This window comes from Polypterus senegalus, chromosome 6 (genome assembly GCF_016835505.1).
Source record: "Polypterus senegalus isolate Bchr_013 chromosome 6, ASM1683550v1, whole genome shotgun sequence".
Classification (NCBI taxonomy): Eukaryota; Metazoa; Chordata; class Cladistia; order Polypteriformes; family Polypteridae; genus Polypterus; species Polypterus senegalus.
In genome coordinates this window covers 119113706-119138843 of record NC_053159.1, presented here as the reverse complement: position 1 = coordinate 119138843, position 25138 = coordinate 119113706, and the positions used below count along the sequence as shown (strand labels likewise).

Here is a 25138-nt window from a genome sequence, read left to right as displayed (position 1 = left end):
GAGGCCCAGGCCCCTTATGGACCATGTGATCATCAGAGATGACTGTGTGCAGAGGGTGCAGACCTATAAATATCTGGGAGTGCAGCTGGATGACAAATTGGACTGGACTGCCAATACTGATGCTCTGTGTAAGAAAGGTCAGAGCAGACTATACTTTCTGAGAAGGTTGGCATCCTTCAACATCTGCAGCAAGATCTACCAGACGGTTGTAGCGAGTGCCCTCTTCTACGCGGTGGTGTGCTGGGGTGGCAGCATAAAAATGAAAGACGCCTCACGCCTGGACAAACTTGTTAAGAAGGCAGGCTCTATTGTAGGAGTAAAGTTGGACAGTTTAACATCTGTGTTATATATATGTGTATATATATATGTGTATATATATATATATATATTTATATGGATATGTATATATATGTAGATCTGTGTGTGTGTGTATATATATATATATATATGGATATGTATATATATGTAGATCTGTGTGTGTGTGTATATATATATATATATATATATATATATATGTGTGTGTGTGTGTGTGTATGTGTACATATACAGTGGTGTGAAAAACTATTTGCCCCTTCCTGATTTCTTATTCTTTTCCATGTTTGTCACACAAAATGTTTCTGATCATCAAACACATTTAACCATTAGTCAAATATAACACAAGTAAACACAAAATGCAGTTTTAAATGATGGTTTTATTATTTAGGAGAAAAAATCCAAACCTACATGGCCCTGTGTGAAAAGTAATTGCCCCCTGAACCTAATAACTGGTTGGGCCAACCTTAGCAGCAATAACTGCAATCAAGCGTTTGCGATAACTTGCAATTAGTCTTTTACAGCTCTGGAGGAATTTTGGCCCACTCATCTTTGCAGAATTGTTGTAATTCAGCTTTATTTGAGGGTTTTCTAGCATGAACCGCCTTTTTAAGGTCATGCCATAGCATCTCAATTGGATTCAGGTCAGGACTTTGACTAGGCCACTCCAAAGTCTTCATTTTGTTTTTCTTCAGCCATTCAGAGGTGGATTTGCTGGTGTGTTTTGGGTCATTGTCCTGTTGCAGCAGCCAAGATCGCTTCAGCTTGAGTTGACGAACAGATGGCTGGACATTCTCCTTCAGGATTTTTTGATAGACAGTAGAATTCATGGTTCCATCTATCACAGCAAGCCTTCCAGGTCCTGAAGCAGCAAAACAACCCCAGACCATCACACTACCACCACCATATTTTACTCTTGGTATGATGTTCTTTTCTGAAATGCTGTGTTCCTTTTACGCCAGATGTAACGGGACATTTGCCTTCCAAAAAGTTCAACTTTTGTCTCATCAGTCCACAAGGTATTTTCCCAAAAGTCTTGGCAATCATTGAGATGTTTCTTAGCAAAATTCAGACGAGCCCTAATGTTCTTTTTGCTTAACAGTGGTTTGCGTCTTGGAAATCTGTCATGCAGGCCGTTTTTGCCCAGTCTCTTTCTTATGGTGGAGTCGTGAACACTGACCTTAACTGAGGCAAGTGAGGCCTGCAGTTCTTTAGACGTTGTCCTGGGGTCTTTTGTGACCTCTCGGATGAGTCGTCTCTGTGCTCTTGGGGTAATTTCGGTCGGCCGGCCACTCCTGGGAAGGTTCACCACTGTTCCATGTTTTTGCCATTTGTGGATAATGGCTCTCACTGTGGTTCGCTGGAGTCCCAAAGCTTTAGAAATGGCTTTATAACCTTTACCAGACTGATAGATCTCAATTACTTCTGTTCTCATTTGTTCCTGAATTTCTTTGGATCTTGGCATGATGTCTAGCTTTTGAGGTGCTTTTGGTCTACTTCTCTGTGTCAGGCAGCTCCTATTTAAGTGATTTCTTGATTGAAACAGGTGTGGCAGTAATCAGGCCTGGGGGTGGCTACGGAAATTGAACTCAGGTGTGATACACCACAGGTTATTTTTTAACAATAATCCTGAAGGAGAATGTCCAGCCATCTGTTCGTCAACTCAAGCTGAAGCGATCTTGGCTGCTGCAACAGGACAATGACCCAAAACACACCAGCAAATCCACCTCTGAATGGCTGAAGAAAAACAAAATGAAGACTTTGGAGTGGCCTAGTCAAAGTCCTGACCTGAATCCAATTGAGATGCTATGGCATGACCTTAAAAAGGCGGTTCATGCTAGAAAACCCTCAAATAAAGCTGAATTACAACAATTCTGCAAAGATGAGTGGGCCAAAATTCCTCCAGAGCTGTAAAAGACTCATTGCAAGTTATCGCAAATGCTTGATTGCAGTTATTGCTGCTAAGGGTGGCCCAACCAGTTATTAGGTTCAGGGGCAATTACTTTTTCACACAGGGCCATGTAGGTTTGGATTTTTTTCTCCCTAAATAATAAAAACCATCATTTAAAAACTGCATTTTGTGTTTACTTGTGTTATATTTGACTAATGGTTAAATGTGTTTGATGATCAGAAACATGTTGTGTGACAAACATGCAAAAGAATAAGAAATCAGGAAGGGGGAAAATAGTTTTTCACACCACTGTATATGTATGTGTGTATATATGTATAGATAGATATGTGTAGATACGTGTATATGTTGTGGAGCCGAACCCGGACACACACAGGCGGACATGCTGTTTTTCACCACCAAACGTATTTATTTACAACTATTTACAATTATTTATGGTCACTAAGGCCCAGTCCAAAACTGCACAATACCCCAAACACACAGTCCTGGCCACAAATGCCTCTTCTTCGGGCCGCCTCCTCTCTCCACCCGACTCCAGCTTCGAATGAAGGGAGACGTACCTATCCTCTCCCAGGCGAGGCTCCAGGTGGCTCCGGCATTCCCTCGTTGGCCCCCAGGCGTGGCGGAAGTGCCGGCTGTTCTCCCGGCAGCTCTCCGGGTGCCCTTCTAAATCTTAGCCCCAGCACTTCCTGGTGTGGCGGAGTGCTGAGGAACAGGTCCCCAAGGCATTGAAGCCTCCTGGCAGTGACCCGGGCCCCTGCAGGTGGGGCTTCCATGCCCTTAACCCGTGGCCCCAAAGCAACCAGGAAGGTGGCCCCACGTGATCCAGGGTGGGCGCAGACCCATCCACCTTAAAAAGGGGCGGGGTTCATGCTAAAAAACCCCTAAAAAATAAAGCTGAATTACAAACAATTCTGCAAAAAGTGGAAAAAAAAAAAAAAAAAAAAAAAAAAAAAAAAAAAAAAAAAAAAAAAAAAATTCCCCCCGGCTTAAAAGACTCATTGAATTAGAAAGCTTATTCAGATTTTTTAAATTTGGTCCAAGAGTTGGGGGGAATTCTTTTCCCCGGGGCCTTTTTTGGCCCTTTTAAAAAACCCTTTCCATTTTTTTTTTCGGTTTTTTTTTGCAAGGAAAGGTTTTAAGCATTTGGGCCTGAAAAAGTGAAGGAAGGGGTTTTTCACCCTTAATGGTTTAAAGATAGAAGTTGTGTACCGGGTTTGGGGCGACCCACCCCGGCCTCTGTTTTCCCCCGTTTTCCTATTTACAATTATTATGGTTGGGTAAAATAAAAACCCCCCCAAAAAATTAAAATTTTTTCCCCTTTTCCCCCCAATTAATAAAATTTATTTAATATTATTCCTTAAGCTCAAGGGGTTTTATTTTTTCTAATTTACCTTTTTAATTAAACTAAATTTGGCCCCTTATAAATTATTTATCCCTTAAAAAAAAAATCCCCCTATATTAAAATTTTTACCATTTTTATTAAATTATATATTTTTTTATATATAATATATTTATATATATATATATATATATATATATATCCCCTTATATATTTTATATATATATAAAAATATAATAAAATATATATATATATAAAATCCCCTATATTATTATAATTATTATATAATATTATATTATTATTTTTTATATACCATAAATAATAATAAAATATACCTATATTTTAATTTTAATTTATTTTCCCCATAATAATACATATTTTATTAAAATTTTAAAAAAAACCCATATTAAAAATTTTAATTTTTTAAATTAATTTTTAAAATAAAAAATTATTAAAAAAACCCCAATTATTTTTAAAATTAACCCCAAAAAAAAAAAAAACCAAAAAAAAAAATTTTTTAAAAAAAAAATTTACAAAATAAAAACAACAAAAATTTCCAAAAAAACACAATTATTATTAACCCAAAAAATTTTTAAAAAAAAAACAAAACAAATACTAAACCAAAACCACACCCAATTAACCCAATTAAACCAAAACAACCAACACCCACACAACAAAAACAAAAAATATTAAACAACAAATATTAATAAAAACCCAACACATAAAAACCCAAAACTTTTTAATACCATATTTTTTTTTTTATTTATTATTATTTTAAAACAACCCAAATCCCCATAATTATTTTTCCCAAAAAAAACATACATAAAAATTAAACCAAAAATCACAAAAAATAAAACCAATAAAATATTTTATACAAAATAATTAATAATATATATATATCCTAAATTTTAACCCCCAAATATTAATATTATTATTTATTAATAATTCCTAAAAATTTATATAAAAATATATCTAATATTTCCCCAACCGGAGGGGGCCCGGGTTTATTGAAGCACCGGGGAAAACCACCCCGGGGGAATGGGGGGGGTATTAATTTTCTCCTCTGTTTCCCTCGGAAAAAGACCGCCCCACCATGGATGGATGCCCTGATGGAATTCCCCCCTTCCTCCGCCATCTTGCCCTGCGTATCCTTCCCATCCCCCCTTTGGGCCCTTTCCCCGAATTCCCCCACTCCGCCCTCCCCAATAAAGGGCCCGCGGCCGGGATTAAGGGCGAAGAACTGTTTATTTTATATTTTGACCTGTTTTTGTTTATCTGAAAAATAGGGGCCGGAAAAACCCCCCCCCCTTGCTCTTCCTCGGCCCTTTTAAAAAGCAGGGGCGGATAAAGATCCCGGAATGAGGAGGGCGGGCCCTTCCCCTGCTGAGGAATAAACGCCCAGCCCAGGCCCTGCAAAAGCGCAAGCCGCTACCAACCGGGGCTGGAGGACGGCCAGGTTAGTGGAACCCAGGGGAGACCAGACCCCCCCGGGGCACCCGCCCCCCTTTTACCGGGGCCCCGGACGCCGGGGTTACCTGGGATTTTTTGAAGGCGGCCCCCGGGGCAGTGGGGGGCCCCCATGGGCGCCCATCTTGGCCATCCCCAAAGGGACACCTGGGCCCCAATGCCCTTTCCTGAGGGGGGGCCCCGAACGACCTCCCGCCCAAAATTTTGGGCCCCGGGGGTTTCCCCGGGAGGCGGCCCGGGCGGAACTGGGTCTTGAACCGGGGCCCGGGTCGATTTCGGGGGCAAGAGGGGCCCTGGCTGGAGGGGCCCCGGGGGGGAAAAGTCGCAGCCGGGTGGCCGTGAAGGCCTGGTAAATCAATCCCCAGTTCCCCGCCCAGCAGGCCCGGGGGCCCCCCTACCATGTGGGGCCCCCCGACGCCGGAGCGCCATTGGGGGTTCCGATTTGGGGGTCGGGGCCTGCTCAACCCCGGGGGGACGGGCGGCCCCCCCGAGCCTGACGGGGCTGAGAAGCCCAGGACAAAGAGGGGCCCGGTCCCCCCGGGCTGTTTCAAGTTTTAGACCCCACCTGCTCCCAAACTGCCCCCATCAATGCCCGGACCTTGGTCAGCGGGAATAAAGGGAGAGGTATTGACCGCCGCATCCCTTGGCGAGTAAAAGGGAGGGGTGGTTAAATGGGCCCCCGGGGTGGCTTTTTTTGATTCCGCAGCAAATTACCTTTTTGGCTCGCCGTTGCCCCCCGCAACAGTGGTTAAAGCAACATTTGTTGGTTACCTTTTAAGGGGGTATCATTCGCCCCGCCACGTATCTTACCGGGAAGGGGGGAACCCAATTAAATGCGGTGCTGTTTACCACCCCCCCCCAGTGATCCTGGGACAAGACTGGTCTAAAAGAATAAGGAACCTTTCCGCCCCCGGGCCTTTGGATCTTGTCATGGGGGAAAAAGGAAACCTCCCGGGGGCCCCCGGGGGGGCAAAAGGGGCAGGGCCCAAGGGCTGGGTTCGGGGCCCTTTTCCGTGGCTACGGACCTTGCCCCGGAAGACCGCCGGAGAAGGACTAGCCAGGAACCCCCCGGGCCCGGGCCCCCAAAACCCTCCGCCGGGACCATAAAGGGGTCCCCCGCCTCCTTTAAGGGGGAGCGGGGAATGAGACTCCCCCCTTTCCCCGGGAAATTGTTCTGCCTAACAGCTCGCAGCGGAGGGATCCCACGGGGAACCCTTTTTTTGTCCTTGAAATGATCTGTGAGGTGGCTCCCCTGAGGCGGGTGCGGAAGTTTTTTAACCCCCTTTCCCCGGGGGGGGCGAGTGGCACATGCTCCCCTCCCAGGCCCCCCGGGCCAAAAAAACACTGGAGGGATTAAGCCCCGCACGGCCGGGGATAAAGGGGGAGGCCCGGGGTTCTGCAATCTTGCCCGGAGTCCCAGACCCCCCAGATTCCTAGGGGGGACCGGTTCTCTAGCCCCTATTCCCCCGTGGACACCCCCTTTGAAAGGATGGGGGTAGGTGGGCCCCCGGGCCCAACCCGGGCCGGATTCCTGTCATGGTGGACTATGCCACCCGGTACCCGGGCGGTTCCCCGCGCCCCGCTAATACTAAAAGCCGCCGGAACTGGTTAACTTGCCTGGGCATACCGGAGGTCCCCCGGGCCCGGGGGTCGCCCTTCATTTGGATCGTCAAGGAGGTGGCCAAATTACGCAGATAAAGCCCCCGAAAGCGAGTCTATCCCCCCCAAACTGCGGGTTGGTGACATTTAATAGCGCAACAGATGCTCCGCAAGGTAGTCAGCGCGGCGGGAACTGGGACCAGCCCTTCCCCGTGCTTTTGCCAGGGAGGTACCCCAGGCCCCCAGGGCTTCTCCCTTTGAATTACTATACGGCGAAAACCCCCCGGGGCCCCTCACATCCTAAAAGAAGGCGGGGAGGCGGCCCCCTCTAATATTTTGGAGTAAAAAGCCCCGCGACCACTCCAAAGATCAGGCCCCTCCTAAAGAGCAGGGACGGCGCAAGCAGCGAGGCCCTGACAACCTAACTCCGCCTCGGGGGAGCCGCCCGGGGACGAAAGGGTCGTCCACCTCCCCTGCTGTCGCCACGGAAGGGCCACGAGGTTAAGGAAAAAAGGACCCGGACTTTTGGAAAAACACCCAACCCGCCAGGAAAATCACTGTAAACCCTGTTAAACCCTGAAAAGATAGAAGGAGTTTCCCACCCCGAGGTCCCCCCCTTTTCAAGCAAAACTCCCCTTCCCCCGGGAGCCCCCCCAAGCAGGGGGCAGGAGTTACCCCAAAACACCCCGAGCCACCCCCGGGGGGTGGCGAACCCGGGGCCGGACCGCGTTTGATTGAGCCGATAGTCCGGAGCCGGGTTCGCCCGGGGAGGGGCCCCTCCCGACCCCCGGGGGAAAAACGCGAGAGGAATGAGGTAAAAACAAAGGGGTTGGACATAAAAGAGAGCCATAGTCCCTGGCCCAGCCCTTTGCCCGCCCAAGCCAGCGGCCCTGGAGGTTCTGTAAACGCCCACAGATTCGTTGTGCTCCCCATCCCCCCGCTTGGACCTCCTTGGCGGGGGGGTCGGCTCGAATTGATCCCCTTTGACATGACAAAAGGGTTTTGGAAAATTTCCTTTAAACGGCACCCCAAAGGGGAGCGGCCTTTAGCACCCCCGGGCACTGGCAGTACAAGGTCCTCCCATTTGGGCTGCCCGGGCCCCCCCTTTCCCGCTGGTAGATAGGGTGCGCCCCAGTCCTATAGTCCCGCTTTACCGGGATGCGGCATCTATTCCGCACCTGGGGGAGACACTGCGGCGGCTGTCCCCCCAAACCTGGCAAACCCGCCTCCGCAAAACCCCCAAATTTTTTTGGATTAAAGGAGGCCAAAATTTGGGCTATTGGGGCAAGGACAGGTGCCACAGGCCCCAAAGGGAAAGACATCTAAAGGGCCCCCGCCCGGTACCAAGAAACAGGTCAGGCTTTTTGGGGTTTTTTTACCCCGGTTTGTACCCCTTTCCCCAAAAGAGCAGAAATTTGACTGACCTGAAAAAAGGGGCCCCTATACGGGTGTGGACCGAAAAAGCAGAACAGCGTCAGTGACCAAAGAAGGCCCTCCCCGGGACCGTTTAGGGCCCCTTTTTCCCCCCACCTCCAACCCCCCCGGAACGGCCGGGGGCCCGGGGGCTAAAAGGGCCATGGTGTCACCCCCTGTGTGTACCTTACCCGGCTGTGGACGGGAGCCGAGCGGGGGGAAGGGGGCCTTGGCCTTTAAAAGGGCATCCCCCCCGGCCCCTTGCTGGGTGGGAGTTCGCCTGGGACTGATCCCTGCACTTCAGTGGAGTCCCCGCACAAAGAGTGAACGCGGGGCACCAGGTGGTTCCTGGACAAGCCCAAATTTTTGTCACTTTCGGGGGGCACCCCCCAGGCCAATGCCCATGCCCTCCTTTTCCCCCCCCTCTGGTTAGGTCCGCCCGACCGCGGCCCGGGCGGGGGGATCGGTCACCCCGCGCAGTGGAGGCCGCGTTGATTCGACAGCACCTGGGAAACCACCCCGCCAGGGGAAAGGTGGGGGATTAACTTTCCCCTCTGCTTCCTATAGGAAAAAGGCCCCCGCACCATAGGCATGGATGACCGAGTGAATTTTTCCCCCCTTCCTCCCCCATCTTGCCCTGCGCATCCTTCCCATCCTCCCTTGGTCCTTCCCCACATTCCCCCACTTCCCCTCCCCCCAAAAAGGGCCCCGAGCCGGGGTGGGGGGGAAGAACTGTTTGTTTTTGATTTTGACCTGTTTTTTTTTTATCTGTAAATATACGGGGGGGAAAACCCCCCAACCCCTTCACGTTTTCTGGGCCTTTAAAATATATATACCTATATATATAATATCCTATAAATATAATATATATATATAATATATATATAATACCCAATATAATAAATATATATACCCATATATATCCATATATATATATAAAATATAATAATATAATTTTCAAATATATATATAAACCTAATATTACCCAAAAATATAACCTTAATATAATAAAATACCCCAATATTTATACATATAAATAATTTTTAATTTAACCCAAATAATATATAAATACATAATTTTAAATTAACCACAAACATTTAAAAACAATTTTTAATCCAAAAAAACATTAAAACATTATTAAATTATTAACACCCTATTAAAATTTTTATTATTTCTGTCTATATATTTTAATTTTTACCAATATTATTATTATTTATTACATAATATAAATATAAAATACCCTTTATTATTATTTTAACCCCATATTATTTTTAAAAATATTTTAAAACCCTATATATATATATATATATAACCCAAAAATAATATATAACAATAATATAACATAAAACAATTTTTTTCCATACCAAAAACATACACCCAAAAACAAAAATAACCATTTAAACAACAACCAACAAATTCCCCATTTAAATAATAATACCTCCCCATACTAAATAACAAATATTATTTTTTTTATTCAAACTAATTCCCTTTTTAAAATAACCATATTATTTTTAATTTTAACAACCCTTTTTTATTATTTTTTTTCCTATATTATATACATACATAATTTTCATACATATATATACAATAATTTTTATATATACAACAATTTTAAAATTTTATTATAAATTATTATTATTATTATTAAATATAATATATTATTATATATAATATATAATAAATATATTAAATATATATATATATAATAAAATATTATTAAAAAAAAAAAAAATAATATATATAAAAAATATATATTATATTATTATTATATAAATATTTTAATTTTTATATATATATTATCCATATTATTATATATATATATATCCAAAAACCATAATATTATTAATATATATATTATATATCAAAACCAAATTTTTAATTTCCCAATACAGATAAATTTTTAACCCCTATATTTTTATTATTAAATTTTTAAATTATTATTTAAAAAATATTATTATTTTTAAATTATTATTAAATAAAATATAATAATAAAATATATATATATAAAATAATATTAAAAATATAAATATATATATAAAAATATATAATAAATATTTATAAAAATATAATAAACATATTATTAAAAACCCCTATAAAATATAAATAAAAATAAATTTTTAAATAAAAAAATATTTTAAAAAATATATATAAAAAAAAATAAACCCAAAAATAATATATAAATAAAAAAAAATTTAATAAAAAAATATTATATATTAATATTAAATATATTTAAAAAAAATATTATTAAAATAAAAAAAATATTTTTAATTTACAAAAAAAATTTTTATTATTATTATTTAAAATTAAAAATATTATTAAAAAATATTAATTATTATTTATTAAATTATATATTATTATTAATAAATTATTATTATTATTATTATTATTAATATTATTATTATATATAAAATATTATTAAAATTTTTATTTTTAAAATATAAAAAATTATTATATAAAAAAATTTTATAAAAATATTAAAAATATATATATAAAAATATATAATAAATATATATATATAAAAATATATATAAATTTTAAAATAAAAAAAAATATATATATTAAATTTTAATATAAATATAATAAAATACATATATATATATATATATATATATAAAAAAATTTTTATTTTTATTAAATATATATTATATTATTAAATTATTTATAAAAAAATATATAAAATATAATAAAAAAATAAAAATATTAAAATTTAAAAATAATAAACCCCTAAATATAATAATTTCCCAAAAATATACCTATAATACCATAATAATATATTATTATTATATATATAATATAAATAAAAAAATCCCAATATTATTATTCACATAATAAAAAAAAAAAAAAAAACAAAATAATATTTAAAAAAATAAAAAAAATAAAATTAATTTTTAATACCATTAAATAAATTTATAATAAAAAATATAAAAAATATATATATTATTATTATTATTATTAAAAAATTTTTATTATTATTATTTATAAAAATATATATATTAAATATATATATATAAAAAATATATATAAAATATATATAAAAATATATAATATATAATATATATTATAAATTTTATAATAAAATATATATCATAATTATATATTATATATAAATATATAAAATTTTATATAAATATATATTATTACATATATATAAACATAATATAAATATATATATATATATATTATTACCATATAATTATTATTATTTTTATTATTATATTAAATTTTTAATTTTTAAAAAATTTTTATTAAATTTTTATTATTATTATTATTATACCCAAAATTAAAAAATATTAAATTATTAAATTTTTTTTTTAAAAATTTTTTATTTTTTTTTTTTAAAAAAATTTTTAAACCCCATTTTTTTTTTTATTAATTCCAAAAATTTTTTAATTTCCCATAATTAAATAATTTTAAAATAATTTTTAAAAAAAATAAAATTTATTTTTTAAAAAACAATTTTAATATTAATATTAAAATAATTTATAAAAAAAATAAATTAAAATTATTAATTTAAAAAAAATTTAAATATTATTTAAAATTTTTATTAAAAAAAATAAAAAATTAAAAAAATTTTTTATTTAATTAAATTTAAAATTTTTAAAATTAATTATTAATAAAAATTAAAATAAAAAATTAATTTTTTTATTTTTAAAATTTTTTTTTTTTAAAAACCTTTTTAAACCCATTTCCCATATTTATCTATTAAAAAATTTTAAAAAAAAAATTTTTTTTTTTTAAAATTTAAAATCATTTCCCATATTAAAAAATTTAATCTTTTTAAATACAAAAACCCCAAAAACATTAAAATTTTTATCCCCTCCTATCGCTTTTTCCCCTAAAATTTTATTTTTAAAGAAAAACCATTATTTTTCCCAAAAAATTTTTTTAATTTATTTTAAATCCCCCACAAATTTTTAAAAATTATTATTAAAACCCAAAAATTTTAAAATTAAATTTTATATTTTTTATTTTAAAATTTTTTTTTTTAAAACAAAATTTTAAAAATCACCTAATTTGATAAATTAAAATAAATTTCCAAAAACCTATTTTAAAACTTTTTTTTTTTTAAAACCTCCTCTTTTTATTTTAAACATTTTTTTTTTTAACCCAATGTGTTTCCCATCTAAAACCTCCCTTTCCCTCTTTTCTTTTTTTGGGGTTTCACCCCCAAAATTTAACAAATTTTTGGATAAGCATTTGGGGAGCTGAAAATTTAAATCCTTTAAACCCCTTTTTAAAAGTTTCCCCTCCGAAATGGGTTTAGGAAATATAAAAGCAAAAAAAGGAACCCCAAAATTTGGAAAGTTTTTTTGGGGAAAAAAAAAAAGCCCCCGGTTTTTAAAGGGGTTTAAAATTTGAATTTGGTATTTTTTAAAAAAAAATTTTTTTCAAAGGGGAAAAAGGGCCCCCTTTTTAGGTTTTTTAAAAAAAAAAAAGAAAAGCAAATTTTCCTACATTTTTTAAAGGGGGGGGGGGGGGGGGGGGGGGGGGGGGGTTTTTTTTTTTTTTTTTTTTTTTTTTTTTTTTTTTTTTTTTTTTTTTTTTTTTTTTTTTTTTTTGGGGGGGGCTTTTTTTTTTTTTTTTCCCCCCAAGGGGGTGCCCCGGAGGCAGAATACTCCCATTTACATTGAAGAGTCCCCTTACGGAGTTCTCCCTTAGCAAAATGCTCCAATGTCATTAAACTGACCAAAAAATTGTTAAACACTGCCAAATGTGATCATTTTCTTGTATTTTATTAATTTGTTTCGTCCTTCATGCTGTGAAACAAATCACATTCATTCCCTTTATATCCCTGACCTAGGTTACAGATGATTCATGGTATGAACACTGGCAACTGTGCCACCAGATGACACCGTTTTAACAAAACTATAGCAAATCTTCTTCTTCTTTTGGCTGCTCCCGTTAGGGGTTGCCACAGCGGATCATCTTCTTCCATATCAATCTATCCTCTGCATCTTGTTCTGTTACACCCATCACCTGCATGTCCTCCCTCACCACATCCATAAACCTTCTCTTAGGCCTTCCTCCTTTTCTCTTGCCTGCAGCTCTGTCCTTAGCATCCTTCTCCCAATATACTCAGCATCTCTCCTCTGCACATGTCCAAACCAAAGCAATCTCGCCTCTGTGACTTGCTGTCCCAACCTTCCAACTTGAGCTGACCCTCTAATGTCCTCATTTCTAATCCTATCCATCCTTGTCACACCCATTGCAAATCTTAGCAGTTAGTTAAGATGCTCTCTATAGTGCATCTATAGAAATTAACCAAAAGCTTCTGGGGGAAGTCAGCTCTCCTTAGCTTCCTGAGAAAATAGAGGCGTTGTTGTGCTTAGCCTATTATAGCCAAGTTGTTGTCAGCCCAGGACAGGTCACCTGAGATGTTGACTCCTAGAAACTTAAAGCTGGAAACTCTCTCCACAGCTTCTGGATTGATTGTTATCGGACTGTGATTAGTCTTTTTAGTGGTCCTAAAGTCCAGAATAACTTCTTTGGTCTTTTTGGTATTTAAGACCAGGTTGTTGGTGTTGCACCATGCTGTCAGATTCTGAACCTCTTCCCTATATGCAGCTTCATTGTTCTCTGTTACAAGCCCAATGACAGTCATATCAACCGCAAAATTAACAATAATGTTTGATTGGTGGATGGGTTGACAGTCATGGGTGAAGAGTGCATAGAGAAGGGGACTTAGTACACATCCTTGAGGCACACCAGTGCTCAGGGTAATGGTGGAGGACGTGTGTTTGCCCATCCTGACAGACTGGGGGTGGTTGGTGAGAAAATCCAGTAACCAGCTGCATATGGACGGAACAAGTCCTAGTGCATAGAGTTTTTGGATCAGCTGGTTAGGTATGATGGTATTAAATTCAGAGCTGTAGTCAATGAAGAGCATCCTAGCATAGGTGTTGGGCTTTTCCAGGTGCAAGAGAGCAGCATGTAGAGCCACGCAGATGGCATCCTCAGTTGATCTGTTTGACCGATAGGCAAACTGGTGTTGGTCTAGATCAGCTGGGATGGAGGCTTTGATGTGGGTGATTACCAGTCATTCAAAGCACTATGCTAACCCTAATTTCTAAAGATGATGCACAAGAAGCCCGCAAACAGTTTGCTGAAGACAAGCAGACTAAGGACATGGATTACTGGAACCATGTCCTGTGATCTGATGAGACCAAGATAAACTTATTTGGTTCAGATTGTGTCAAGAGTGTGTGGTGGCAACCAGGTGAGGAGTACAAAGACAAGTGTGTCTTACCTACAGTCAAGCATGGTGGTGGGAGTGTCATGGTTTGAGGCTGCATGAGTGCTGCCGGCACTGGGGAGCTACAGTTCATTGAGGGAACCATGAATGCCAACATATACTGTGACATACTGAAGCAGAGCACGATCCCCTCCCTTCAGAAACTGGGCCGCAGGGCAGTATTCCAACATGATAACCACCCCAAACACACCTCCAAGATGACCACTGCCTTGCTAAAGAAACTGAGGGTAAAGGTGCTGTACTGGCGAAGCATGTCTCCAGACCTAAACCCTATTGAGCATCTGTAGGGCATCCTCAAGCAGATGGTGGAGGAGCGAAAGGTCTTTGACATCCCCCAGTTCCGTGGAGTTGTCATAGAGGAGTGGAAGAGGATTCCATTGGCAACCTGTGAAGCTCTAGTGAACTCCATGCCTAACAGAGTTAAGGCAGTGCTGGAAAATAACGGTGGCCACACAAAATATTGACACTTTGGGCACAATTTGGACATTTTTCACTTAGGGGTGTACTCACTTTTGATGCCAGTGGTTTAGACATTAATGGCTGTTTTGAGTTATTTTGAGGGGACAGCAAATTTACACTGTTATACAAGCTGTATACTGACTACTTTACATTGTATCAAAGTGTCATATCTTCAGTGTTGTCCCATGAAAAGATATAATAAAATATTTAAAGAAATGTGAGAAGTGTACTCACTTTTGTGAGATACTGTACATATCCTGTACAACTCTTACATACTTCTCTGCCACTCCCGACTTCCTCATACAATACCACAACTCCTCTCGAGGCACCCTGTCATATGCTTCCTCCAGGTCCACAAAGATGCAATGCAACTCCTTCTGGTCTTCTCTATACTTCTCCATCAACACCCTCAGAGCAAACATCGCATCTGTGTTGCTCTTTCTTGGCATGAAAGCATACTGCTGCTCACTAATCATGACCTCACTTCTTAACCTAGCTTCCACAACTCTTTCCCATAACTTCATGCTGTGGCTCATCAATTTTATCCCCCTGTAGTTACTGCAGTTCTGCACATCCCCCTTATTCTTAAATATCAGCACCAGTACACTTCTTCTCCATTCCTCAGGCATCCTCTCACCTTCCAAGATTCCATTAAACAATCTGGTTAAAAACTCCACTGCCATCTCTCCTAAACACCTCCATGCTTCCACAGCTATGTCATCTGGACCAATGGCTTTCCCATTCTTCATCCTCTTCATAGCTGTCCTTACTTTCTCTATGCTAATCTCTTGCACTTCCTGATTCACTACCTCCACATCATCCAACCTCTTCTCTCTCGTTTTCTTCATTCATCAGCCTCTCAAAGTACTCTTTCCATCTGCTCAACACACTCTCCTCACTTGTGAGTACGTTTCCATCATTATCCTTTATTACCCTAACCTGCTGCACATCTTTCCCAGCTCGGTCCCTCTGTCTAGCCAATCGATACAGTGTTGAACCTCTTACACAACTCATCATATGCCTTTTCTTTAGCCTTCGCCACCTCACTCTTCACCTTGCGCCTTATCTCGTTGCACTCTTGTCTACTTTCTGCATCTCTCTAACTATCCTGCTACTTCTACGCCATCCTCTTCCTCTGTATACTCTCCTGTACTTCTACATTCCACCACCAGGTTTCCTTTTCCTCTGTCCAGATGTCACGCCAAGCACCCTTCTTGCTGTCACCCTTACTACATCTGCTGTAGTTTCTCAACTGTCTGGTAACTCTTCGCAACCACTCAGTGCCTGTCTCACCTTCTCCCTAAACTCAACCTTGCAGTCTTCCTTTTTCATCTTTCACCATTTGATCCTTGGCTCTGGCCTCATTCTCTTCCTCTTCTTGATCTCCGTCATCCTACAGACCATCATCCTATGCTGCTTAACTGCACTTTCCCCTGCCACCACTTCTCCTACAGATTGACTCTTCTGCATAGGATGTAATCTACCTGTGTGCATCTTCCTCCACTCTTGTACATAACTCTATGTTCATCCCTCTTCTTAAAATTTGTATTCACCACAGCCACGTCTATCCTTTTAGCAAAATCCACTATCCTCTGACCTTCTTCATTCCTCTCCTTGACACCATACCTACCCATCAACTCTTCGCCTCCTCTGTTCCCTTCACCAACATGTCCATTGAAATCCATTCCAATCACCACTTTCTGTCCCTTGGGTACACTGTTCATCACTTCATCCAACTCACTCCAGGAATCTTCTTTCTCCTCTATCGCACACCCAACTTGCAGGGCATATGCACTAACAACATTCTATATTCTAACAAATCTATAGCAAATATCTGGATGAAAACTAAACTGACACTTGATTAACCTCCTTGGTATTAACCCCGAGTGTGACTTGGCTTCGGAACTCATTGTAAATACTGTTATTCCCGAGAATGGCTCAAGGACATGTGTAATCCACTTTTGAGTGCTAAGCCCAAATAACTCTCGGGACAGTATTCTTCTGCCATTTAATGAATTGGATAATATCATGCTGCAAAAAAATCATTAATATGTCTATGAGTTTTGTCACTCAAAGGTAAAACCTTAGTATTCATGAGTGGGCAGAGCCTTAAATCAAAACACAAAGGTGTGGAAACAAGAAGCTATAAAGTCAACTTTAAATAAACTGAAACTGCACCATTAGTTGAATCAAGCAATAGTTATAAAAATGTGAACTGGTCATCAGACATTGACATGGAAGTTAAAATGATGCATTTGGCACTGTATGACCGAACTGTCATAATATGTGTGGTGAATTCAGTCACCTGAAAGTTCACCATGGTGTGAGAGTAGATCTGTGGCAAAAATGCAAAATGAATGCACTTGGCTCACTAACACACAAACACTGTCTCTTATACAGGTGAGGGGTTTGAAGAGAGGACACAGGATTTGAGAAACACTATTGCTAACCACCAAACCACTGTCTCTCCCATGTTTCTGATGAATAAAAAGGATTACATTTGCATTTATCTGATTAGCTGAAGCATTTATTTAAAATAACTTACAAAAAAGATCAATATATTCAAGTAACCATCAGTCTGCAGGACTGTTTAGGAACAAGTGTTACAGGACAAGGTTACAAAATTGATCATCACAAATGATGCACTTTAAACCAAACAGAACACAAAACTAGTTCATCTTTCCTTAGTTAAAAGAACCTACAAGACACAATAAAATGTTTGTGGAATCTGTCACCAGAGGACAGCTATATCTAATTTTAAGACTTGGTAAAGGTCAAATGATTGTTATTTACTGTATGCCTTAATATGTAAATCCACAGCAGTAGAGTGTTGTACCGTGTTAGCCATAGATTGATACAGGAGAAAGTAGGGTGAAATGACACCTTTTATTGGCTAACTAAGTAGATTACAAATGCAAGCTTTCAAGGCAGCTAAGGCCCATGCCTGATGAAGGGGCCTTAGCTGCCTTTGTAATCTATTTAGTTAGCCAATAAAAGGTGTCATTTCACCCTACTTTCATCCTGATATGTAAAGTCACAGAAGTGAAACAGGGTACAGTATACTTAATGCAAATGACTGTCATGTATTTACATAACATTCTCAAACCTGCTTTTTCCAGTCCAAAGCCATGTGAGTCGAAGCTTATCCCAGCAATACTAGACACAAGGCAGGAATCAGCAATAGATTCATTTCAGGGCCCGCTAAAACTCACACCAGCTTTCATATTTCACTAGTTCATATCCAAGAAAGTACAAGGAACATGAGCAGAATCCACATAGACAATGACTGGGTAGAGATTATGAACCTAGGAAATTGGATCTGAGAGGAAGTTTGACAGCCGTGTCTTACCAGTTTCAGTAACAATAACAGGTGGTCCTTTGGATTTGGTCAGAACAATCTTGAGCTAAACATGCTCAAAACTGTGCACTTTAAGAGGGGCCCCTTTCCATACTTAAATAATATGCCAGTTGTGAAAAGCTGCAAGATTCTGGGATATACAGTATAATCACCTGGGACTTGACATACCTACATTGATTCCACCACTAAACAGGCACAGCAGCGGATGTACATCCTGCTGGGGGAGTTCAATCTACCAGAGCAGCTGCTGATTCAGTTCTAGTTCAATCACCTACTCTGTTCGAAGCTCATCCATTACAGTTGTGGTTTGGATCAGCAACTAAACACAAATACAGGCTACAACAAAATAGCCGGGTCTGCCGAAAAGATCAATGGCATTAGTCTTCCCACCTTACAGGACTTGTATTATTCCAGAGTCATTAAGCGGGCATGGAAAAATCATCATCAACGTCTCACATCCAGGCCACAACCTCTTTGAACTTCTCCCATCTGCCAGGCGATAAGCAGATACTTAAAGCACCGTTTCTTTCCATGGGCCATCAAGCTCACAAATGGTTAATTCATCTTGCAATATTCTTCCATACAGCTAATGCTTAACTATGTATTTATTTCAGCATTTCTTGCACTGTATTGCATTTTGTATGAACATATTTATATTCTTTGTATTGTATTTATTGCAGTTGGTTTTTTTTTTACCTGTCAAGTGTGAGCATGTCTGTCATGTAACTATACTTAAAGAATCATCAGAAAATGTCAACTCCCTTGTATGCGAGCATACTTGTTCAATAAATTATTCTGATAACAGTAATTCACCTGTAATGAAAAATCACAGAGAGAGAGATACCTGCTCATAATTGTCAGCCCAACTATCGTAAAATTTAACTTTACCCTCCGGGTCTACGTCTTTGTGGGCTGCGAGGACCGACTCTTTTACTTCGGAGAAGGACCTGCGATTCGCCATACCACAGTCTCCCAAAATTGCAGTTGCAGGTCAAATTTCAAATGCTGGAGTATGCAGAAAAAAAGGGGACATCTATTTAACTCTGCAGGTAACAAACGGCAAACGACGTGCCGGGAAACCGGAAGTACCCTGAAAGTCTGCGCCTGCGCATGGAACACAGGAACAGTGACTATCCAATCAAAGCGCGTGACTGTGGGGTAGTTCACGTCGTGCTATAAATGTGCGAAGCGTGATTTTATATTTTTTAAACACATCTTTAAAGGAAGTGTAGTATTGTGGGCTGGTGCTGCTCTAAAATTGTTTTCTGTCAGCTTAATTTCCGTGACACTGTCGTGTATAAAGGAGGTTCGATAATCGATGCTTTAAAACACAGAAACACAAATAAAACAATGCAAACACAATTTGTATTTTACGTAAATGCCGGTTTAAGGTAAGTTAAGAATTTAACTTGTATTACTAAGTAACTGCCCTGGTATGGACTGGGCAGCTAGGATAGGATTCTGTTAAACTGATTTAAAAGGTGTCATTATATTCGTCCTTTGTAATTGAATTACTTTAATTTATTACATAAACTGGAATAGTAACGATGGTAAGATAATAATTATATTTACAGTCCGTTCAACCATCAGTTCTGTAAACCTGGACGGTGTCACCGGTGATGTGGCAGAGCTCACCAATGCGATCATTAACGTCAACAAATCTGCACTCGGTCACAGTGGCCAGATGAAAGTTGCCGTGCCAATCAGTTTCCTAACTATACCCAATGAGAATTCGGGGGGCACTGAGTAAAGACTGCAAACTACGTACAGTGACTGTGCGGAATTTCAAACCTAAAACCTGTGTGGCACAGATGTTAACCACTGCTCCCGTCCATTTAAAGTATAATGAAGGTACTAGAGTTTTATTGGCAATAAATGCTGTTTGTAGAATCAAACTAAACATACATGTTATAGAATATAATTGACCCCGTCTATTTAATTTATTTATTTAATATAAAAGCTGATATCGGTCAATTATTTTTACAAAATGATCATAGAAACAATTCATACAGAACAAAGCAGACACATACAAAGGGATGAAGTCGTTATTGCTGGTGTATTAAATGTGCACACTTTTAGATTTCATCTTCTGGGGTTATACAGTATGTGAAATTTCAGGTCAGAGTTAAATCTGTTCAGACAAACATGTACCTGATATATCTATTCAAACACTAGTTTGAGTATGTTAAATGTATAAATATAGTGATTGTGCTTTTAAATTCAGGCAAATCTCTGTCAGCATGTGACTGGGGCGTTGAATGAGGTAGGTCTGTTGCAAACTACATATTGCAATCATCAAAATGGGCAATTATAGTTAATATTAAATAAGTGCCATTGGGTATAGGAAGAATATCAAATCACTGATTAAAATTAATCTAGAATGGACACTTGGGGAAAAAAATTGGCATAAAATACAGATTAACTCATTTGCAAATGGTTCTTGATTGAATTCATGGCCTTGGGCTGCGTTTTGGTATCTTTTACATACATTTTTTTCTATTAGGTAAAATAAATTAATGAAAACGGTGCTGCAATCCTGTAAGTATATTGAAATCATTAGAAAATACTGGCAGTGATAGGTCTGGAGTCATTGTTTTTTTTTTTTTATTGCAGATGAAACCTGTCACTTGTGATATGTCACCCATCCTACTTCACTTGAACATTTTCTGAATCCACTTCGTTCAGTTTTAGGGCAGTGGGAGATCTGAACTGATGCTGCCATCATGGGACTCAAGTTAAGATAACAATTCTGAATGGGTTATCAGTTTATGGTAAACCAACGTGTCCCAGTTAGTGTAAATCTGAAAGAACACCTCTATTAACGAGGCTTCCCTATTGTGGCATCTGGTCCATTATTTGCAGTCAAACATCACCTGCACTTACCCCTATAGAAAAATTCTAATTTTATACACCACATTAGTTTACCTTGTGATTAACATGCTGACTTCACCTAATACTGCTTGGAGTTATGGATCATGGCCCTGAAGATAGCTGGTGTAAAAAATAGATAGATGATCTTTTCATCCAATTTCCAAAATGTTCTGTTCACAATCCTAGAATGGATAATCCGATACCTAATTTCTTACTTTAGACTACCACAGACCTGAAGCATAAACTGACCACCAGATGGCGCACACTGTCTAAAAAAAAAAACGCACATTTCCAGCCAAAGTCATTTTAGAAACGAGCACACTGGTTTAAAAGTGTCTATACACATGATGTGCATCATAATGGTATAAAACAACATGGAGAAAGAGAACCAGGTATCTTTTTGTTACTAAGCAGGTGCATGATGGTGGAGTTAAAGGCAGACCTGCTTCTAAGACTTTAAGCCTGCCTCTCAATCAGTCAGTGCAGGAGATTCAGACTTGTCAGGTTGTGCTCTTGTGTGCAGCAGCTGGCTTTCATGATCAGCAGAAAAGTGATGGCCATCTGTCTTTATTGATTAGATGTTTAGGTTCCCTGTAAGTTAGTTTGAGGTCTGTGGTTCAGTGTACGCATGTGTTCTTAAGTAAATTGCTCATCCTTTTATGGTCACTCTGCAAAACATTTTGAGAAAAGTGTTTTCGGTCCAGGCATTCCAAAGCTTGTGTGTTTTGGCACTGTCTGCCTGAGTCTTCAATCAGACCCTGGCACAGATCTGCGCCGACTGCAGCTGGGTATTCAGGTTTGTGGGGCTGTGAGGAACGCCGGCCAAGTTGAGGCCTGCTAACAATTTTCCTTCCACGGATCTTGGCCTGAAGCTTTCTGGACCAGCCAGGACAGTACAGCGTCAGCCAGACGTTTGGATTTAAGTCCCTTTGTGGTTGTTTTCTGTGGGGCTTATTCATTTAGTTGCCTCCTGCAGTGAAGATTTTCCATGATGCAAATGGCTCCCTTGAGACATGACTTTATAGTGCCTTGAGCTGACTGTAAAGGGTTTCAGTTTAAAGGCCTGTGTGACTCTACAATGACAATGTTAAGGTATAATTCTGAACACACAGACAATGTGCCCATTTGAGGCTCGACCATGAAGAATGAAGAATCCTTAATGTGCATTCATGATTCTGTCTCCTAACCACAGAGCACAAACACTCAAGCACATCTCCATGTAGGTTCCTTGCTTCAGCAGCAGGAGGTGCTGTGTGCTCAGATGTGTAGATGTGAAATATCCTGCTTGGGTTCAGCTAAGGTAGCATAGATTTATGCAAGGAGATAGGAAGGTTTATGCTGAAGGTGTCTATAATTTACCTTATTTTTGAGAGTTAATATCATAATATAATAATGTTGGTCTATGGCTTGTTAAAAGAGTGAGTGAAATGAGACTAGGTTGGCTAAGAAAAGAAGGGTGCAATCAAAGGCATTACTACCAGGACTTGAAAGCAACACATAGAACAAGTTTTGAATGCAATTTATAATATGAGGCATTAAATTAAGAGAGTGTACCAGTGAACTTTGCCAGTCAGAATGTCTCAATGATAATGAAAGATGTTACAAGACATGCGTGTAATTTCTAAGCATTGAAAAATCACAGTCTTATGAAAATGCCCTGCTCAAGTAAATGGAGACATTTGTAATTATATCAATTGACTGCTTTAATGGTCTGTTTGTCATCTCTTATGTGTTTGAATAAATTATGCATTTAAAAACAGGGTGTTACAAAATAGAAAATATATCATTATTCCAATAGATTAAAGAAAGGAACGTAAACTATATTATGCAATGACTGTTTGGGATTTACTGCTATATTTTATTTTGTGATCACATAACATTCTCCTTGCTTAATTCATTTCAGGTTCATGGCAGGCCAAAGCCTATCCTGGCAGCATTGAATGCTAAGCAGAAAACAGTCCTGAACAGTCCTTCATAAGGCCCACTCACTCCGTTTAGATCTACCCATCAACCTAAGTTCCATGTGTTTGGAGATATGGGAGGAAGACCGGAGCACCCAAAAAAGAAAACCACTCAGACACTAGAAGAACTTGCAAAATCCAAACAGACAACATTCAGCCACAGGATTTGAACCAAACACACTGGATCTATGAGTCTGTAGTGTCACCAAGTGGAACGCACAGCTGCAGCTATGCTGAGCAGAGCACTTTTGCTTAATAAAAATCAACGACTAATGAATTTAGCACCCAAAGTCACACTCTCACCTTGTCATATATGTTTAGCACCAGTTTCACTTAAATTCTTTCATTCATTACACAGATATTGTGGGATGAGACACTGGGACCCAAAACATATCTCAGTAACAAATAACAGAAGGTAAGAATCAGACCTGATAGAGACATTTATACTCGTTCAAACTGAGCCAACTGGTTGCTGTTGGTTAATTGATAATCCACATCTTTAGGATATTTTGATTGTTTCAGTTATTTGCATCCCCATATTAGAAAAGACCACTTAATTAAACTGTAGCACCTTAAACAAATGTGCGTGTGTGTTGGGGGTCCTTAGCACTGTGGTTAACTATAATGGAATGTTAAGCCTCATTTAGTGTTCCAGTGCCTCACAGGACAAAAACATACAATCCACTTCCATCCAGTCATATAACATACATTCTAAGCATGTGGGGGCACTGGGCTCATAAGAGGAACCAACCTTAGACAGGGTGCCAGTCCATCATAAGACTCCCTCATGCTCACTCCAACACCCACAACAAACCATTTTGGAGTCACTGCAGTTATAACATGAGCCATAAAATATGAAATAAAACATTATTTATGAGATTGTACATGCAGCGCGTTACTGCTACTATGCTTCTCAAAAATGTTTTTTGACTTGGAAATGAAAATGTAGCTTTCCTCACTATTTGACAAGGTATACTTTAAGAGCCATAATGGTTGTTGATATGTACAGTAGTTTGCGGATGGCTGTAGGTTTTTGGAAACATTACACTGTTGCATATTCTGGGTGGTCATAGAATCACAAATGTATGTTTAGTTTAATGTGGATGTACTTTACATAACAAGGAAAATGCAATTTTACTAACAACGTATTACGTTCCAAAAATGAGGGGTATTTCTTGTAGCATACTGATGACAGCATGATTATTCAGCTTTATTGAGAAATTCAGAATAAAATGACACCTCACAGTTGCACTCGCTCTTCTTTTTAGCATTTTTAATTTCAGACTATGCTTCTAAGACTTGCAATGATTTTAGGTTGGCTTGGAAAGTTGCCCTCGGCAGCTTCATGCAATTTTCTTACCTAAATGTTATGCATACTGTATTTGTCTGGACCATTTCTGCATATTCTAGCAAAACTGAATGTCAAAATAAAGCAGAAACAAGCAATAGAAGACCTGCTTTGCAATAATATTAAATGTACCCTGACCATAACTGGCTTAATCCTAAACCAAGCTGCCATATTTATTCACCTCCTAGAAGGTGATTGATGGAGAAGTTCAGTAACAGTGAAGTCCCAATCATGATTTGGAAGAGTTAGGCTTTAATGATGGAAATGGACTATTAAGGCGTGGAACATTATTACATTATCCAGCAGGAGCCAAAACTTGTGCAAGAGGCTGAAAAATCAATGTTAAACTTACCATACATACTCGCGGATAAGTTCTCCCACGGATAAATCAGGACTTGATTTTACTGTATAATTTCTGGTATTTTATATTGTCAGTTGTGAAGTCAAATGCGGAAAACTCACGCTATTGGTCCAAAAGATTATGATATGCTAATGCCCACCTGAGAGAGTAACCACGGAGCACACTGCCTGTTTTTTCTGTGTGGGTGCAGCAATGTGCTGTATCAGCATGTGCTCCTAACCTCTGTCTCTCTCTGTCTCTATTGTACCTACATGACCATAAGGTAATATCTGAACTATTCCGAAGCGACGTTTACACTGTTTTGTGTTTTTTTTGTATTTCACACCCTCATACACCTTTATCGTAAGAGTATCCCTTATCTACGATGGAGCGTTCGACCAGAAGAAAATATATTATACATGAGTATCTACAGTAATTAGACCACTATGCTCAGCATTAACTTTGGAAACAGGCTTTATGATGAGGTGGGTAAGGTAAATGTTTGG

At 38.9% G+C, this 25138-nt stretch overlaps 1 protein-coding gene and 1 long non-coding RNA gene across 3 annotated transcripts in view; one reads left to right on the top strand and one right to left on the bottom strand.

The window, feature by feature from the left end:
• The window catches only part of mettl27 (methyltransferase like 27), a 49323-nt gene extending 30140 nt beyond the window's left edge, over nt 1-19183 (bottom strand). Inside the window, exon 1 of the mRNA XM_039756961.1 lies at nt 18957-19183. Within this exon, the coding sequence (XP_039612895.1) occupies nt 18957-19073 (117 nt within the window). The 5' untranslated portion in view covers nt 19074-19183. The remainder of the gene's footprint in view (nt 1-18956) is intronic.
• A 97-nt stretch (nt 19184-19280) lies between these two features.
• Nucleotides 19281-24721, top strand: LOC120531497. 2 transcript variants are annotated; one of them, XR_005634114.1, is made up of 3 exons: nt 19281-19503; nt 20726-20846; nt 22887-24721. It is a non-coding gene; the product is annotated as an uncharacterized LOC120531497 (long non-coding RNA). The 2 variants fall into 2 exon arrangements; XR_005634115.1 differs by having other exon boundaries at nt 19296-19503; nt 20726-20883.
• Nucleotides 24722-25138: the final 417 nt, after the last annotated feature.